The sequence below is a fragment of the Thalassophryne amazonica genome, chromosome 20, assembly GCF_902500255.1.
Source record: "Thalassophryne amazonica chromosome 20, fThaAma1.1, whole genome shotgun sequence".
NCBI classification, from domain to species: domain Eukaryota; kingdom Metazoa; phylum Chordata; class Actinopteri; order Batrachoidiformes; family Batrachoididae; genus Thalassophryne; species Thalassophryne amazonica.
The window spans coordinates 4,736,610-4,755,153 of record NC_047122.1 but is presented as its reverse complement, the minus strand read 5'-3'; the positions used below and the strand labels follow the sequence as shown (position 1 = coordinate 4,755,153).

The 18,544-nt window shown below is 41.3% G+C and overlaps 1 protein-coding gene across 1 annotated transcript; it reads left to right on the top strand.

Annotated features, from left to right (window-relative positions):
• Positions 1–964: 964 nt before the first annotated feature.
• On the top strand, positions 965–18,541 carry LOC117502346 (the record flags this gene model as incomplete). The annotated part of the gene is made up of 4 exons (XM_034161384.1): positions 965–1,230; positions 2,075–2,112; positions 18,101–18,204; positions 18,293–18,541. Coding segments are annotated over exons 1-4 (657 nt in total), but the record flags the coding sequence as incomplete, so codon positions are not given.
• Between the last annotated feature and the right edge of the window lie 3 nt (positions 18,542–18,544).

The following is an 18,544-nucleotide window of genomic DNA, read 5'->3' as shown; positions in this document are numbered from 1 at the left end:
GAAAATGAGCCTCCTCTAATCACTGGTTTGTTGGTTTATTTATTTGTAAAAATCAACACACAAGTTACAGTAACGTGTGTGTTGGTTTTTACAAATATATGTCATTTTTTAATTTGTAAAAAAATGCATTTGAAAAACTGAAAATTATTTTTATTAAGTGTGTGATTCTGAAAAATGTGACTATGTGTTCATTCATTGCTATTCACACTCCCATCCAGTAGATGGAAGTGTTGTGTGCATTTTGTCCATCTACTGGATGGTCGTTTCTGCCTGACTGCTGCAAAACATGCAACAGACAGGAACTAACGTATAATTTTAAGGTTTACAAACATTTTTGGCCATAACTGTGTCATTTCGGAGCGATTATCACTTTGTTTCTGCTTAAAATTGCACTCTAGTCATCATCTATCTCAGCGACAGATATCTGAAGCTTTTGTACAACAGTCATTTCCACATAAATTCAGCATTATTTCATAATAAAAGACGGGGGAGTGATCAAACCATGACACCAGAAAAGGGGTTTTCATTTATATGAAAGACTGAACATTTATATGAATGAGTGTTTACCTGCACCACGCTGGCCCCAAACACACCTGCTACCATCGCCACCACCACCAATCTCCTCCTGATCATGTACGACCTCCATGGCAGCAGCACTGTTACTTTCAACGTCTGACTCATCCGACATCACCGGCTGCTGCTGTGGGGGCCGCCGTCTCTGAAATTTTTCTGCTCTTAGCAGCATCTGTAGCCAAAGCTCTTTTCCCCTCAGTTTTTCTGCACCGCCTTTCTGTTTCTTATCCATTTTGTGATTTGCTTTGTTTTTCATGCAGGCTGCAGGCAGCTGAGCTCTGTGGGCCGGTGCATGTCCTGGGCTGGCAGAGGTACCATTTAAAAAAAAAAAAAAGAGCAGCCATCGGTCCATTTATTGGTCGGCCCACTGGGAAAAATCCCAGTACTCTCAATGGCTAATCCACCTCTGATGCTTGGCCTGCACGCCAGCCTCGGTGACTGGCTCCTAGAGTTTCTGACTGGTAGGCACCAGTCTGTCAGGATTGGTCATAGGACTTCAGACAGCATTACTACAAACACAGGAACTCCACAGGGATGTGTTCTCAGCCCCATCCTAACACTAACCTCCCACAAGGACATCATCATCCTAAAGATCACAGACGACCACTGGCAGGACGACGCAGTCTACAGGATGGAGGTGGACAGTCTGGTCTCATGGTGTGGGGACAATAATCTCACCAGCTGCTATTCATCTGTTTATCAGGACTTTCAAAAAAAATCTAAAACTCTCAAGGTGCCAGTAAATCTTATTTGTACTTGAGTTGTGTTGTAATTTTTTTTTGCTGTATACAAATACATTAAAAATAAAGTACCATTAAATTAATTAAACAAGTACCGTTTGTATGAGGTCACATTATGTGTAGAGTTCCATAGAGTAAATAATAACTGTCCTCATGGTGACGCTGTAGAAAAGAACATATATAAGTTGTTGTTGTTGTTCATTCAGCTGCTCCCAGTTTTGTTTGGGGTTGCCACAGTGGATACAGCCAGATCCGCATTGGTAATTGGCACAAGTTTTACGCCAGCTGCCTTTCCTGACGCAACTCCAGTTTTACCTGGAGAAACACACACAGCCACTGGTGTTCCAAAGAGGTCTCCCATCCAAGTACTAACCAGATCCTGCTCTGCTCAGATTCTGAGATCTGACGGGATCAGACTGACAGAGCAGACCGGCTGCAAAAGAACATATATAAGTACCTTGTAATGATTTTGATATTTTTCAGAAAAAAAAATCAGTGTGTAGTTCCAACACGTGACCACTTGGCGGCAGCAGCAGGCCGTAGTTACATGTGTTTCATAATTTGGCTCTTTCCAGAACTCTTTCTGCAAGTGGAGAGTGAATGTGACGATTCCTTGTCGCTGCATGTTCCAGCTTGCACAAGAAGAAACATTCAGTGATCGTGTGTCAGTGTTTCTGCAAAGTCTGCAGGATCCAGGGAACTTTTTGATTTGGCAGCTGGAGGATTGTTCAGGGGCTGAGGTCTGACCAGCAGGCATGAAGGTGGACGACCCTCTGTCACTGCTCCTGTTCTCCTGCAAGTGCTCAGCCTCCAACGTCCTGCTGATCACAGAGCGGCTTGGTTGGGGTGTGATCACAGAGCAGCTTGCAGTTCGTGGGGTGATCACAGAGCGGCTCCCGATTCAGGGTTGCAACCCTAACCCTAACCCTGTGCCATAATCCAACCCTACTCCTGACCTTAACCACGGTTTGCTTATGTCCACGCACAGTTTATGGAGGGCAAGTGACCCGAATTCTAACCAGAGTATGCTTATAAGCACATTGAACTTATGGAGTCTGTGGGAATTAAGTGAAACAAATATATATAAAAAAGTGGAAGGTCAAGTAAAATGAATCAAATTATTGCTTTTTATGTTTTGTGTGAGTGGGGCATCCAGGTTTTGCTTGGAAATTCACTTTTGCTTTAACCCCACTTCAATCTAAATTGTTTTCTTTTCTTTTCTTAAAACAAATTTGCTGTTTCATGCAGTCTTACCCCTATAAAGGCAGCCTCTGTCTCTCCTGCTCATTTTCACACCAAGCTGAGGCCTGTTCAGACATGTTCAGATGATGACTGCAATTTGGCAACCCTGGACATGAATATTAATTTTTATGGCTATTTGCAGAATTTTTAGTGCATGCTCCTACGCCTGATGAAGATCTAGTATGATCGAAATGTCGCGACGGGGCATGTTTCAAACTAATTTTTGTTGCACCAAGGAAGAGGTTACCCTGGCTTCTAATTACACCAATTTTTGGGGGGGTCTTCTGGTCAAGGGAGTGCCCGTGCACTTCCATTCCCTTTTGGGGACGGAACCCTAATTCTATTCCTAACCCTAACCCTAACCCTAACATCCAATATAGTAATGGGTATTACGTTTGGAAAGCATATCCCTCTATGATTTTTATGGACACGACTACGGAAGCAGGCCACAGTCTCAACTTGTTGAAATTCCATCCCTGGCAAATAAACCGCACTGTCACCATAGTGGATTTTCTGCACTAAATTTCCCGCTAAGCTAATGGATTCCACACCCACATTTGTCATAAGCCTTGCAGGGTCTCTAATCACCTGCTCCGTGGCCTGCTGTAGATTCCTAATGTTACCCTCCCTGTAGAGCTCTATCTATGTTAGCAGACAAGATGGCGGCGCCTTCCCCAGTAGGGTGGAGGCCATCCGGCATCAGCAAGCCATGGTGGTCCCAGTACGAAGGCCAGTTATCAATAAAGCTAAAGCCTTGCTGTCTACAAAACTGTGCCAGCCACCTATTTAATGATGTCAGCCTGCTAAACGCCTTATCAGTACCCTGGGAGGGGAGGGGACCAGAGACTATTAATCGATGCCGACACATCTTTCTGGCAAGGTCACAAGTCCTCTCTATGTCCATTTTTGTGACCTCTGAGTGCTCCCAGATATACTCACTATGTGAGTATATCTGTGCTAAGAAGCTGCTCTAACTTACGGACACGGCTCTCTAAGAGAGCCACCCTATCTTCCAACATCACACAGGATTTACGGAGGGTGTAAAGTATAATAAGTAGTGTACTTTGTGCACTAAGAAATTCAAGAATGTAGCCAAGCAAACACGAGCTAACCAATAATGGATAAGCTAACCACTCCTAAGGCTCACACAGACGCAGATAAATGAATTAAAATTCACAGCAGTTACACTGAAAAACTAACAGAGGTAAAAAAGCGGCAGCTATAAAATACACTAAACAGTTAATTAACTAACAGGAGTGTAAAAAATGAAATGAAAAAATGATGAGAAGGGTCAGAAATAGCTAATGCAAGCTAACCACTAGCGAAAATGCTAGCCGCTCCTAAGATTTTACACAGGAGTAAAAATTACTTAAAATTCACAGCAGTTCAACTGAAAAACGAACAGAAGTATTAAACAGGTAGAAAAGAAATAGCTATAAAAAGTAACAACGGAGAGGGGAGGTGTCGCCCTATCTAGCGAAAGCTAACCGGTAGCGAATGCTAACCGCTAGCGAATGCTAACTGCTAGCGATTCACAACAGGACTGTTGTTAAATAACGTTCAGAGTCGATACAATTAATAACCAGAAGAGTGCTAAACAGAAATAAAAGAAGCGTATACAACCGTGTGAAGTTCAGAGTGGTGTCACAGCAACAAACAATCTGTCAGAAGCAAGTTGCCAGATCTGTCTGGGTTTAGCTTCAGCTTCAACCACCAGAACCTTGTTGACCTCGGTCTGAGGTACAAATTGTCGGTTACGAGTGAATTCCACCAGTACCACAACATCCCTGAGGACATAGCGAGAACACCGGGTTCTCCATGGATTACCAGCCTGCCCAGCAGGCGGAGAAGGCGGCGCAGAGACAGGAAGCAGAAGAGAGGATGTGGGTCCGGCTCCGATGCTAGGCTACGTAAACAACCTCACAGGCCAGCATTACCGAGCTTCTTCCTCTCCAACGCCAGACCCATCACCCACAAAATGGACGAATTGGAGCTACAGATGGCCAAAACAGCTTTGTGCGGAACCGCAGCATTATTTTCATCACGGAGACGTGGCTTCACCCGCCAGCTCCCAGTTCAGATCAGGGAGACAGACACCCTCTCTACTTTTAAGATTAGGCTTAAAACTTTCCTTTTTGCTACAGCTTATAGTTAGGGCTGGATCAGGTGACTCTGAACCATCCCTTAGTTATGCTGCTATAGACTTAGACTGCTGGGGGGTTCCCATGATGCACTGAGTGTTTCTTTCTCTTTTTGCTCTGTATGCACCACTCTGCATTTAATCATTAGTGATTGATCTCTGCTCCCCTCCACAGCATGTCTTTTTCCTGTTTCTCTCCCTCAGCCCCAACCAGTCCCAGCAGAAGACTGCCCCTCCCTGAGCCTGGTTCTGCTGGAGGTTTCTTCCTGTTAAAAGGGAGTTTTTCCTTCCCACTGTTGCCAAGTGCTTGCTCACAGGGGGCCGTTTTGACCGTTGGGGTTTTTCCGTAATTATTGTATGGCCTTGCCTTACAATATAAAGCGCCTTGGGGCAACTGTTTGTTGTGATTTGGCGCTATATAAATAAAATTGATTTGATTTGATCCCCGACGCTGCAATCGAGCTAGCAGGCTGCACACTACACCGGCAGGACAGAACCAGTGATTCGGGTAAGAGCGGGGGGCTCTGTGTTTATGTGAACCGTGAGTGGTGCTGTAGCAGCAGGGTCATTGACTCTCACTGTTCTACTGATATAGAGTGTCCGATCCCACTACCTAGATACACGGCACACGCTCACCCTCCGCTGAGTGTGGTTGTGTAAAACCAGCTCTCCGTCTCTGGTGTCCGACCTTCGTGTCTCCACGGGTATTACCCGGCAAGGCTACACAAAGGCTATTTAAGCTGGTGTCGAGGAGATTCGTCTAGCTGCTCACTGCCTCCATCCGGACGTCCACCCCGCTGAAGCTGGTCTTGCACCCCGGTTGAATAGCCTCCTCAGGAACCAGGATACGAACCGGCCATGCCCGTTAACGGCAGCTCTCCTCTTATGGATCAGGGCTCTTGGAATGTTGCTAGATTTTAAATTTAGTGACTCGTACAGCGAAGTCCCCAGGATGTGTTATTTTTTATTGAAAACCAGACTAACCTTTGAGAGCACTTTTGATGTTGTACACCCAATAAACTTTAACTTTTACACCTTAAGAAGCATCAATAATCCAATGTCCGAGCTTAACACTTTTGACTGCATGCTTGGAGGTTTTATTGCAGGTTTTGCAAGGGCCGATAACATATCATCATGGGTATATGGTGATGATTTCACAACAGTAATACAATATAATTAAAATAATAATTGGCTTGAGATTTATTATTATTATTATTTATTTATTTATTTATTTATTTTATTTTTAATAATACAATCATTCTGACTGATCTTGCTTTGACTGGGACTGGATTGATTTCTTAACAAATTTTCCTGGGAGTGAGGGAGCAAGGTTTTCGTGGTTAAGGTCCCCAGCTCGATGAACTTGATTTCCTCTTCATCAGCTATTAATCGTTGGCTGACACAATCCTTGTGCGATATGTGATCCTTCAGCAAAGTTAATCCACATAAGATATTATTCCATCTTCAATCACCACAAGTTGATCTAATCCATTCTGGTATGCTGTGATATTCCTTGAGAGAGAAATCGTTTGAACATTCCCCCACTCAGACTTAAGGCCAGTGGTTATCCTCCATCGTTCTGCTACTCTGTAACTGGACGGCCTGATCGTGGGCGTCGGTAATATCTCTCAAACGACTCTGCACAGCTCCAATCCTCTAACTCCATGATTCCAATTGATGCTCACAAGATGGTCAAGTCTTGTGATCTCCTTGTAGCAGGGGAGTAGTGGCAAGAGCACCTCTCCCTGGAAGAATAACCCCGTTTTCTGGTGTTTCAACAAGTTATATATGTTCCTGACTCCAGTCGTCCTCAGATGATCTTGGCTACCATGGGGACACTGTTGACTCAAAACCTCCTCCCTTCTCCTTCTGCTTTACTGGAAATCTCCGCAGCCCCTACCAGTAACTTATTTCTCAAGTTCCTCTTTTCTGTTAACACTTCAGCTTTCTGAGAATTCATTCTTTTAAATCATTTCTTCAAAATCACATCAATCATATTCAATCATTTCATTACAACTCTCTTTCACATAAAAACAATTCATATGATCATATACAACCCCTGGCAAAAATTATGGAATCACCGGCCTCGGAGGATGTTCATTCAGTCGTTTAATTTTGTAGAAAAAAAGCAGATCACAGACATGACACAAAACTAAAGTCATTTCAAATGGCAACTTTCTGGCTTTAAGAAACACTATAAGAAATCAAGAAAAAAAGATTGTGGCAGTCAGTAACGGTTACTTTTTTAGACCAAGCAGAGGAAAAAATATGGACCTCACTCAATTCTGAGGAATAAATTATGGAATCACCCTGTAAATTTCCATCCCCAAACTGAATTGGGGATGGAATAATTGTTACAACATATTTCTTGCTTTCTGATTCCTTTAATATCAGCTGCTTAATTCATGTTTGCAGTGAGGTATATTATAATTATCCAGGGTAAAACATGTACATTGTACACAATATAATTGTAAGACCCTGGATACAATCATTTCTGTATGTAAAATGCAACATACTCATTCTGGTAAAATAATAATAAAAAAGCATCAGTGATCATTGTGTATAATTTCCTGTAATCACTTTATACATTCAAGTATTTCAGGCTTTCAGGCTCCTCTCCTGTGGAACCAGCTCCCAATTCAGATCAGGGAGACAGACACCCTCTCTACTTTTAAGATTAGGCTTAAAACTTTCCTTTTTGCTAAAGCTTATAGTTAGGGCTGGATCAGGTGACCCTGAACCATCCCTTAGTTATGCTGCTATAGACTTAGACTGCTGGGGGGTTCCCATGATGCACTGAGTGTTTCTTTCTCTTTTTGCTCTGTATGCACCACTCTGCATTTAATCATTAGTGATTGATCTCTGCTCCCCTCCACAGCATGTCTTTTTCCTGGTTCTCTCCCTCAGCCCCAACCAGTCCCAGCAGAAGACTGCCCCTCCCTGAGCCTGGTTCTGCTGGAGGTTTCTTCCTGTTAAAAGGGAGTTTTTCCTTCCCACTGTCGCCAAGTGCTTGCTCACAGGGGGTCGTTTTGACCGTTGGGGTTTTTACGTAATTATTGTATGGCTTTTGCCTTACAATATAAAGCGCCTTGGGGCAACTGTTTGTTGTGATTTGGCGCTATATAAATAAAATTGATTGATTGATTGATTGAAGTATTGCCAATTAAGTTAACAAATTTCTAACATAAGTGTTTGGTTCCTTCATGGTTAAAGGTAAAGACAGAGCAGGTTTATCAGCTCAGAGAAATGCTGTCTCACAAAACTACTGTAATAATTGGGTCAGAACGTCTGAAACACTATAGTGCTTTATTTTAAAACAGGTTTGACCAACATTATCAGAGGATACAATTCAAATGAATTCATTTTATTTAAAGTAGTTTGTGTACATAGATCTATTTACTATTAAATTATTTTGTTAACAATATGCTTGCTGCGTCACAGTTGCTTGCAGTGCTGCTCACGGACCAGTTGGTGGCAGTAGTGCACTGAGTTGGGTTAAAACCCGCTGTTTAACAGAGCAGAGGAAGAAGACTTAGCTGAGTTACAGCACTCAACTCCGTTCTGTTTTAGCAAATAGAAGTTTGTGTTTCACAAGTTAATTTGCTTGTTCAGTCTCTATACTGTGATTAATAGACCACTGAGAGCAGAAGAGGAGACTAACGCTGAACGCTCGTCGACTGGGATTCCTCACAAAGAAGCACCACATAGCTACCATCAGGTAGCAGTTAGCTTCAAATGGCGGGGTCTTTGTGCTGTGATATCGACGCTGTGACTATCAAAAGAAGGTAACGGAACCTGATGTGAGCACAAATTTGTTTTAGCCAGAAATAAAACTTGCTTGAAGCTTGTTTATGCCAGCCATGGATTAATGGGAACCAAACCAACACATTTTTGACTACCATGGAGCTAACGTTAGCCACAGAGAGGCACAGGCCTAATTAATATTTTGACTAAAACATGACTAAAATATATACTCTCTTTTATTAGGTGTTGACGCAATTGAAGTTTAAGTAATGTCAGTGCCCAGAAAGAGACTTTAGGAAGATAAGCTTGTGATAATATTTTTGGATTATTGCTTGTTTCCCCCCCAACAGTAACCACGCCGGCTGCCATAAGAGTTGTTGAATCAGTGAATCCTCCATCTGATCAGTGGGTTGAGTGTTTGCCTGCAGTTGATTCACATCATCCCGATTATCCCGAGCTTTGTACTATAATGGTTAAATAAGATTGTATAGTGTCTTGTGCCAGTAGATTCTAAAATTCATGTTCAGCAAGCAAAATATTCAAACATTTCTGGCAAGAAATACTCTGTTCTATTTGGGATATAATTTGAAAATAGAGTAAAATCTGTCAGTAATGAAGTTGTATATGCTACATTTCCTTCCTTAAAGAAATAATTTACAGGCCCTGTTACTTAATAAACATATTTATTTATTGCTGATATAAAGTTTCAGAATTTCTTATATAAAAAATTCTGTGTCCCTTGCATAATGTTTCATTTGCATAGTGTGTGCATACTGTCTATGGTACCATACACTTGAAACAGAAGGACTTCTATGGTGTACTACTGAGGTTTACCACCTTATCTGGGGTGGAAAAACTGACCTGTGCCAACAAAAAAATTAATTTTTGGAGATTCTTTTGGAATAGACCTGAGTAAGCACCAGAATGCATTTGAGATTTCACATTTTCTGGGGGACAACCACCAGACCCAGACACCAGAAAGTGTCGGTTCCCAGACATACCAGGAGAGAGAACAATGTAGACGCTGCTGACACGATTATCCGAAGGTTGGCCAGCTAAACCAGAAGTGTGGGCTAGAACCAATTACAAGCAGTGCCTGGAAGTAATGGGCCTACCATTAAGTCACTCAAAGAAGTGAGATCATCTATTTTCTGTTTGTTAGATCCTCATCACTTCAATTAAGTTTTGCCTTTTTTTTTTTTTACAGTGTATTATAAACATGCTGTATTTATGGAAACTAGTAACTAAAGGGCCTTTCACATTGTATGCTTTATACGTGTCAGGCAGCAACTCCCAATGTGTCGTCAGTCACGTTGTGTCAACGCCTCCCTACACCCTGACGCGACGTATGCAGCGGGGGGGGCGGAGATTTTCACTCTGATTTTTTTCCAGAGGAAAGCTGAGTGATCACTGTGTTGTATATGTGTCGATGAACCAAGAAAAAGCTTTAATATAGCAATTTGATTTCACAATCAAATTAATTTTTGGGTTAAAAAACATTTGCAAGGATTTTTCTTCAGAAAACTGCTCTGTAAAAATGAGCAGTCCTGTGACACGTTTGTTTTGTAGAGATCAGTGGTTTCTTCCACGAGTCTTCCATGTTTGGACCCAACATGTTTCTATTGGACAGTGCGAAGCTTTGTCACAGTTCAGAGCGCCAAAAGTTGGATTGGGTTGAACTTTGAACGTCATTCTGTTGACAAGCAGGAATGCGCACACTCCTGGTAGAAGCATCTGTTTAGCTCAGCTTTTGACGCGACACTTCTAATGCCTGTAAAAAGCTACGTGTTTCATTGAAAATAATGCTTTTTAGACCGATTTGTGATGCCTCTGACACTTCCAAGTATGCAGTGTGAAAGGCCCTTTACACAAATAGCGGTGGGTACAGAGGATTAATCATTTTTCTCTGATCTGCTTTCACCTGTGTGGTATACCTCACTGATAACTAACCTGAGAAAAATTCTGCAAGCAAATAAACAGCTTGTTAAAAATATAGGGCCTGTCCAATAAGGAGTTGAGTTGAATCCCAGTTATGACCATGCCGCTCAAATTATACAGTATCTCAACAGGAAAGTATATATAATTGCTTATGACTAACAATGGAAATGTTCAACTTGCAGCTCAAGAGTGCTAATGACAGACTTGAAGGTGAGGACAAGTGAACCAGGCACCAGAGGAATGCCCTAATCAATGACTGCATATACCCCTGGAATGGAACAAGGGAAGAATATGATAACAAGCATTGTCAGGGGCTGCTTGTACGCTATGGCTCCTGTTTATCTTTAGCAGTGCTTCAGCAGTCAGGGCAAGTCAGGAACCGCCAAAGGCAGCCTTGCCAGGGACGTGCCACAAATTTACAGAGTTGTTATGGAGGCTGCAATAAATATCACAATCATCATTTCTACAATTGTGCCATAATCCGAAGATGTCCTATCTAAGCAGAAGAATTAGAGATGGGACCATCCTGAACTTCTTCCTGACCCAGATTGCAGGTTTGAGAAACTAACAATCTTGCAAATCTGTCTTTTTTTTGGGGGGGAGGGGTGACACCCAGTCACAGTAGAGAGGCACCGTGATGTCTGGTCTCTCTCTGGCTGCTAATGCAACATGGCAGAATCCGCTACAAAACAGATTAATTTCCATGTAAATCTAACATGTCTATCATATATTATGTAAAAGCTACTGAAAAACACTTCGAAAATGGAAAACGCTGTTTTCACAACCTGATAACACAAGACATCTCACAGACATCAGTGTGCACACATCCTGCAGTCAATCGTAACTTCCACATTTTTCAGAAGCTCATGCATGTGCACACGCATGATCTCCTTTGGATGCCATTAAAATGTCAGAGTTTATCCTACAACACCAATATAAACATACAGAGGCGAATATATTAGAGATACACAGATAACACAATAAAGGGCATATATATATATATATATATATATATATATATAATACACACACACTTTGCACTGGGATACCAATTAAGTAATTATTATGAAGACAATCCTCATACGGCTGAGGGTATTTTAGCATTGTGTTTATTTCATAATATCAAAGCTTATGAGCAGATAAGCAGCAGCATTTAATTTGCCTTGTACATGGAATATTTTTGATAAAATTTTATTTTACTTCCAGAGAAACTTTTCTCTGGTGATCAAACAATTTATTTTTTATTGTTTTTTTTTTTTATCATGAATTTCCTCAGGAAATTTTATTGTAATGTGTTTGTGTTAAAACTGTTCAATTTTGCTTTAAAAATTGTGTTCAATTATATTGTCGTATCTGACTGTACGTCTATGTGATAAAAACGTAGTGTTTTGTCGTGAATTCCCTCAGGAAATTTATTAATTGTAATGTGTTTGTGTTAAACTGTTCAGTTTCGCTCTTAAAAATGTGTTTTCAGCAAGTTGCATTGTCGTATCTGACTGTCATACTGAGTCTTCAAATCTGTGATTAAAAACTTCATATTAATATTTTTTCATAAGAATTTTCTCAGGGAATTTGAGTAAGTTTGTTTTAAAACTGTGCACAGTTTTGCTCTTAAATATCATAAAGTATTATTAACTGTATGTAGATGTAAGCTGAATTTATTTTTGCTCCTAAAATGTGTAGTTGGTTGTAGATCAATAGATGAATGTTTTTTAGGTTTCATTATTATTTCTCGAAGATTTATTCTTTTGTCTGAACATCTTTTGGAGTATCGGTGCCATGTAAGAAATCTTTTGTAAAGTTGAAAATTTTTCATTTTATGTGCTTTTTTATTTTTGACCATGATGTTTAATTCTGTAAAGATGAATTCCATCATTAAATCTGTAAGTGATTTCAAAAGTTTCTGCATTATTGATTTTATATGTGAATTCCATGAATACATTGCAAGTTACTATTTGAATAAAACCTGTTGAAATTTAAAAGATTTATAAAGTTTGTTTTATGTCATTTTTAGTTCTAATAGGAAAGAATTGTAGATATATTGAGCAGGAACATTGCACGAACATATGAACAAAGAATGAGGACAGGTAATGTTAGCATTCGAACATTCAACATTAATCAATCAATCAATCAATCAATTTTTTTATATAGCGCCAAATCACAACAAACAGTTGCCCCAAGGCACTTTATATTGTAAGGCAAGGCCATACAATAATTATGTAAAACCCCAACGGTCAAAATGACCCCCTGTGAGCAAGCACTTGGCTACAGTGGGAAGGAAAAACTCCCTTTTAACAGGAAGAAACCTCCAGCAGAACCAGGCTCAGGGAGGGGCAGTCTTCTGCTGGGACTGGTTGGGGCTGAGGGAGAGAACCAGGAAAAAGACATGCTGTGGAGGGGAGCAGAGATCGATCACTAATGATTAAATGCAGAGTGGTGCATACAGAGCAAAAAGAGAAAGAAACAGTGCATCATGGGAACCCCCCAGCAGTCTACGTCTATAGCAGCATAACTAAGGGATGGTTCAGGGTCACCTGATCCAGCCCTAACTATAATCTTTAGCAAAAAGGAAAGTTTTAAGCCTAATCTTAAAAGTAGAGAGGGTGTCTGTCTCCCTGATCTGAATTGGGAGCTGGTTCCACAGGAGAGGAGCCTGAAAGCTGAAGGCTCTGCCTCCCATTCTACTGTTACAAACCCTAGGAACTACAAGTAAGCCTGCAGTCTGAGAGCGAAGCGCTCTATTGGGGTGATATGGTACTATGAGGTCCCTAAGATAAGATGGGACCTGACTATTCAAAACCTTATAAGTAAGAAGAAGAATTTTAAATTCTATTCTAGAATTAACAGGAAGCCAATGAAGAGAGGCCAATATGGGTGAGATATGCTCTCTCCTTCTAGTCCCCGTCAGTACTCTAGCTGCAGCATTTTGAATTAACTGAAGGCTTTTCAGGGAACTTTTAGGACAACCTGATAATAATGAATTACAATAGTCCAGCCTAGAGGAAATAAATACATGAATTAGTTTTTCAGCATCACTCTGAGAGAAGACCTTTCTGATTTTAGAGATATTGCGTAAATGCAAAAAAGCAGTCCTACATATTTGTTTAATATGCGCTTTGAATGACATATCCTGATCAAAAATGACTCCAAGATTTCTCACAGTATTACTAGAGGTCAGAGTAATGCCATCCAGAGTAAGGATCTGGTTAGACACCATGTTTCTAAGATTTGTGGGGCCAAGTACAATAACTTCAGTTTTATCTGAGTTTAAAAGCAGGAAATTAGAGGTCATCCATGTCTTTATGTCTGTAAGACAATCCTGCAGTTTAGCTAATTGGTGTGTGTCCTCTGGCTTCATGGATAGATAAAGCTGGGTATCATCTGCGTAACAATGAAAATTTAAGCAATACCGTCTAATAATACTGCCTAAGGGAAGCATGTATAAAGTGAATAAATTGGTCCTAGCACAGAACCTTGTGGAACTCCATAATTAACTTTAGTCTGTGAAGAAGATTCCCCATTTACATGAACAAATTGTAATCTATTAGACAAATATGATTCAAACCACCGCAGCGCAGTGCCTTTAATACCTATGGCATGCTCTAATCTCTGTAATAAAATTTTATGGTCAACAGTATCAAAAGCAGCACTGAGGTCTAACAGAACAAGCACAGAGATGAGTCCACTGTCCGAGGCCATAAGAAGATCATTTGTAACCTTCATTAATGCTGTTTCTGTACTATGATGAATTCTAAAACCTGACTGAAACTCTTCAAATAGACCATTCCTCTGCAGATGATCAGTTAGCTGTTTTACAACTACCTTTTCAAGAATTTTTGAGAGAAAAGGAAGGTTGGAGATTGGCCTATAATTAGCTAAGATAGCTGGGTCAAGTGATGGCTTTTTAAGTAATGGTTTAATTACTGCCACCTTAAAAGCCTGTGGTACATAGCCAACTAACAAAGATAGATTGATCATATTTAAGATCGAAGCATTAAATAATGGTAGGGCTTCCTTGAGCAGCCTGGTAGGAATGGGGTCTAATAAACATGTTGATGGTTTGGATGACGTAACTAATGAAAATAACTCAGACAGAACAATCGGAGAGAAAGAGTCTAACCAAATACCGGCATCACTGAAAGCAGCCAAAGATAACGATACGTCTTTGGGATGGTTATGAGTAAATTTTTCTCTAATAGTTAAAATTTTGTTAGCAAAGAAAGTCATGAAGTCATTACTAGTTAAAGTTAATGGAATACTCAGCTCAATAGAGCTCTGACTCTTTGTCAGCCTGGCTACAGTGCTGAAAAGAAACCTGGGGTTGTTATTTTCTTCAATTAGTGATGAGTAGAAAGATGTCCTAGCTTTATGGAGGGCTTTTTTATAGAGCAACAGACTCTTTTTCCAGGCTAAGTGAAGATCTTCTAAATTAGTGAGACGCCATTTCCTCTCCAACTTATGGGTTATCTGCTTTAAGCTACGAGTTTGTGAGTTATACCACGGAGTCAGGCACTTCTGATTTAAAGCTCTCTTTTTTAGAGGAGCTACAGCATCCAAAGTTGTCTTCAATGAGGATGTAAAACTATACTCTATCTCACTTACAGAGTTTAGGTAGCTACTCTGCACTGTGTTGGTATATGGCATTAGAGAACATAAAGAAGGAATCATATCCTTAAACCTAGTTACAGCGCTTTCTGAAACACTTCTAGTGTAATGAAACTTATTCCCCACTGCTGGGTAGTCCATCAGAGTAAATGTAAATGTTATTAAGAAATGATCAGACAGAAGGGAGTTTTCAGGGAATACTGTTAAGTCTTCTATTTCCATACCATAAGTCAGAACAAGATCTAAGATATGATTAAAGTGGTGGGTGGACTCATTTACTTTTTGAGCAAAGCCAATAGAGTCTAATAATAGATTAAATGCAGTGTTGAGGCTGTCATTCTCAGCATCTGTGTGGATGTTAAAATCGCCCACTATAATTATCTTATCTGAGCTAAGCACTAAGTCAGACAAAAGGTCTGAAAATTCACAGAGAAACTCACAGTAACGACCAGGTGGATGATAGATAATAACAAATAAAACTGTTTTTTGGGACTTCCAATTTGGATGGACAAGACTAAGAGTCAAGCTTTCAAATGAATTAAAGCTCTGTCTGGGTTTTTGATTAATTAATAAGCTGGAATGGAAGATTGCTGCTAATCCTCCGCCTCGGCCCGTGCTACGAGCATTCTGACAGTTAGTGTGACTCGGGGGTGTTGACTCATTTAAACTAACATATTCATCCTGCTGTAACCAAGTTTCTGTAAGGCAGAATAAATCAATATGTTGATCAATTATTATATCATTTACCAACAGGGACTTAGAAGAGAGAGACCTAATGTTTAATAGACCACATTTAACTGTTTTAGTCTGTGGTGCAGTTGAAGGTGCTATATTATTTTTTCTTTTTGAATTTTTATGCTTAAATAGATTTTTGCTGGTTATTGGTAGTCTGGGAGCAGGTACCGTCTCTACGGGGATGGGGTAATGAGGGGATGGCAGGGGGAGAGAAGCTGCAGAGAGGTGTGTAAGACTACAACTCTGCTTCCTGGTCCCAACCCTGGATAGTCACGGTTTGGAGGATTTACGAAAATTGGCCAGATTTCTAGAAATGAGAGCTGCTCCATCCAAAGTGGGATGGATGCCGTCTCTCCTAACAAGACCAGGTTTTCCCCAGAAGCTTTGCCAATTATCTATGAAGCCCACCTCATTTTTTGGACACCACTCAGACAGCCAGCAATTCAAGGAGAACATGCGGCTAAACATGTCACTCCCGGTCTGATTGGGGAGGGGCCCAGAGAAAACTACAGAGTCCGACATTGTTTTTGCAAAGTTACACACCGATTTAATGTTAATTTTAGTGACCTCCGATTGGCGTAACCGGGTGTCATTACTGCCGACGTGAATTACAATCTTACCAAATTTACGCTTAGCCTTAGCCAGCAGTTTCAAATTTCCTTCAATGTCGCCTGCTCTGGCCCCCGGAAGACAATTGACTATGGTTGCTGGTGTCGCTAACTTCACATTTCGCAAAACAGAGTCGCCAATAACCAGAGTTTGATCCTCGGCGGGTGTGTCGTCGAGTGGGGAAAAATGGTTAGAGATGTGAACGGGTTGGCGGTGTACACGGGGCTTCTGTTTAGGGCTATGCTTCCTCCTCACAGTCACCCAGTCAGCCTGCTTTCCCGGCTGCTCGGGATCTGCCAGGGGGTAACTAACGGTGGCTAAGCTACCTTGGTCCGCACCGACTACAGGGGCCTGGCTAGCTGTAGAATTTTCCACGGTGCGGAGCCGAGTCTCCAATTCGCCCAGCCTGGCCTCCAAAGCTACGAATAAGCTACACTTATTACAAGTACCGTTACTGCTAAAGGAGGCCGAGGAATAACTAAACATTTCACACCCAGAGCAGAAAAGTGCGGGAGAGACAGGAGAAGCCGCCATGCTAAACCGGCTAAGAGCTAGTAGCTCCGCTAAGCTAGCGGATTCCTAAAAACACGCAAAGTGAATAATGTGTAAATAATTTAGAGGTGATTCAGCAGAAGGAGTGCTTTAGTTAAGGCACGTAAAGATTACACTGGGAAACAAATCGTAATCTAGATAACTAGATCAATCTAACTGCGCAGATTAAACAGCTAACAGATACAGAAAAACACCGCTGTGCTCCGGAACAGGAAGTGATACAATACCGCAGTGAGAGCCAACCACCAGAACATAATGTTCATTTAATGTTCTGGTTCAACTGTTCACATGATGTTTGTGAACAGTTGTGAATGTTTGTATAATGTTCATTGAATGTTTGCATGCAAACCTGTCCTCATTCTTTGTTCATATGATGTTCATCCAATGTTCATGCCTCTTTTGCAAACGTTCTCATGCAAACGTTCAATGAACATTCAAAGAATGTTCAGTTTCCGGGTGGGTAGTTATAAGAATCACACAGAGTCTTGATAGAATCAGAATTAGTTTTGAATGTGTTCTGTAAAACTTGGCTTGATTCAGTGCATTTAAAACTGTATTCTCAAGGTCAGTGCGAGGTCACTTTGGCAAAGTGATCATTCGGAAGGCAAGAATTCATATTTCCGTTACCGGGCACTTAGTGAAAACATGCTCGGGCTGTATGCGGTTTTATTGAGATCAGACGGGTGTTTTTATTGTCTCTAACTTGCCTCTAACGGTCAGCTGACACCTATCATTGCCTGGAACGATGAGATTTATACACCAAGCTGACCTAAAATGAACCGTTGTACATTAAATTGACTTTATTGACGAGTCCAAGCTGTTTGAAAAGTGACCAAATGACATGTATTTGTATTGAGTTCAGCGATGTTTTCACCGAGAAACTCCGCACCTCGAGGTTAATCTGCCTAGATACCGACCTTCAGAATTTGTGCAGATGTGGTTGCTGCTACTTCATTCAAGACTTTATTTTGAGTCATGTAATGTAATTCATGTATTCATTGTGTGTACATAGATGCCTAGTGGCAAGTCCCACCGTCGCTCCGAGGCAGCCAGGAGGAGGATGGCGGAGTGTCGGACTGAGGTTCTTGGACCAGTGATACTAGTGCATGTAAGCTAATACACTGCTAATACATTTTGTATGTTACAGTGTAGTAGAGTGGACTTTGTGATTTGTGAAGCTTTATAAAGTTTAAAGTTGGTGTGTCTGTGTGTTCATCAACAGATCGAGGCACCGGCTGGCACCACAAAGTGCACCAATGGCCAACTTCTGTGCACACTGGGCGCCAGCACAAGTTGGTCATTCCTGCTGAGGTCCCAGACAAGAAGGTATGATGAATTCATACAGAATACACTGATGTTGGCAGGTTTTAATTGTCTGTTTTCATCCTAAAAGAAATCCCGTCTTTTCTCCCAGTTCGTTCTTGTTGTTGGGGCATCCCATCTGCGCTCCCTTGCAGATGGGATTGTGCTGGTGCCAGAAGATCACTACAGCTTTGGCTTCATGTCGACTCCAGGGGCGTGCGCGGATCACCTTAGGACTGAAGTTGTTCACGCTGTTCTTCCTCGGACCCCTGATGCTGTTTGTCTCATTGCCCCTGGAAACAACCTGACGGCCAGCACCACGCCCAAGCACGGGGGCGCAGTGTTTCACTGCTACCTGGTGACT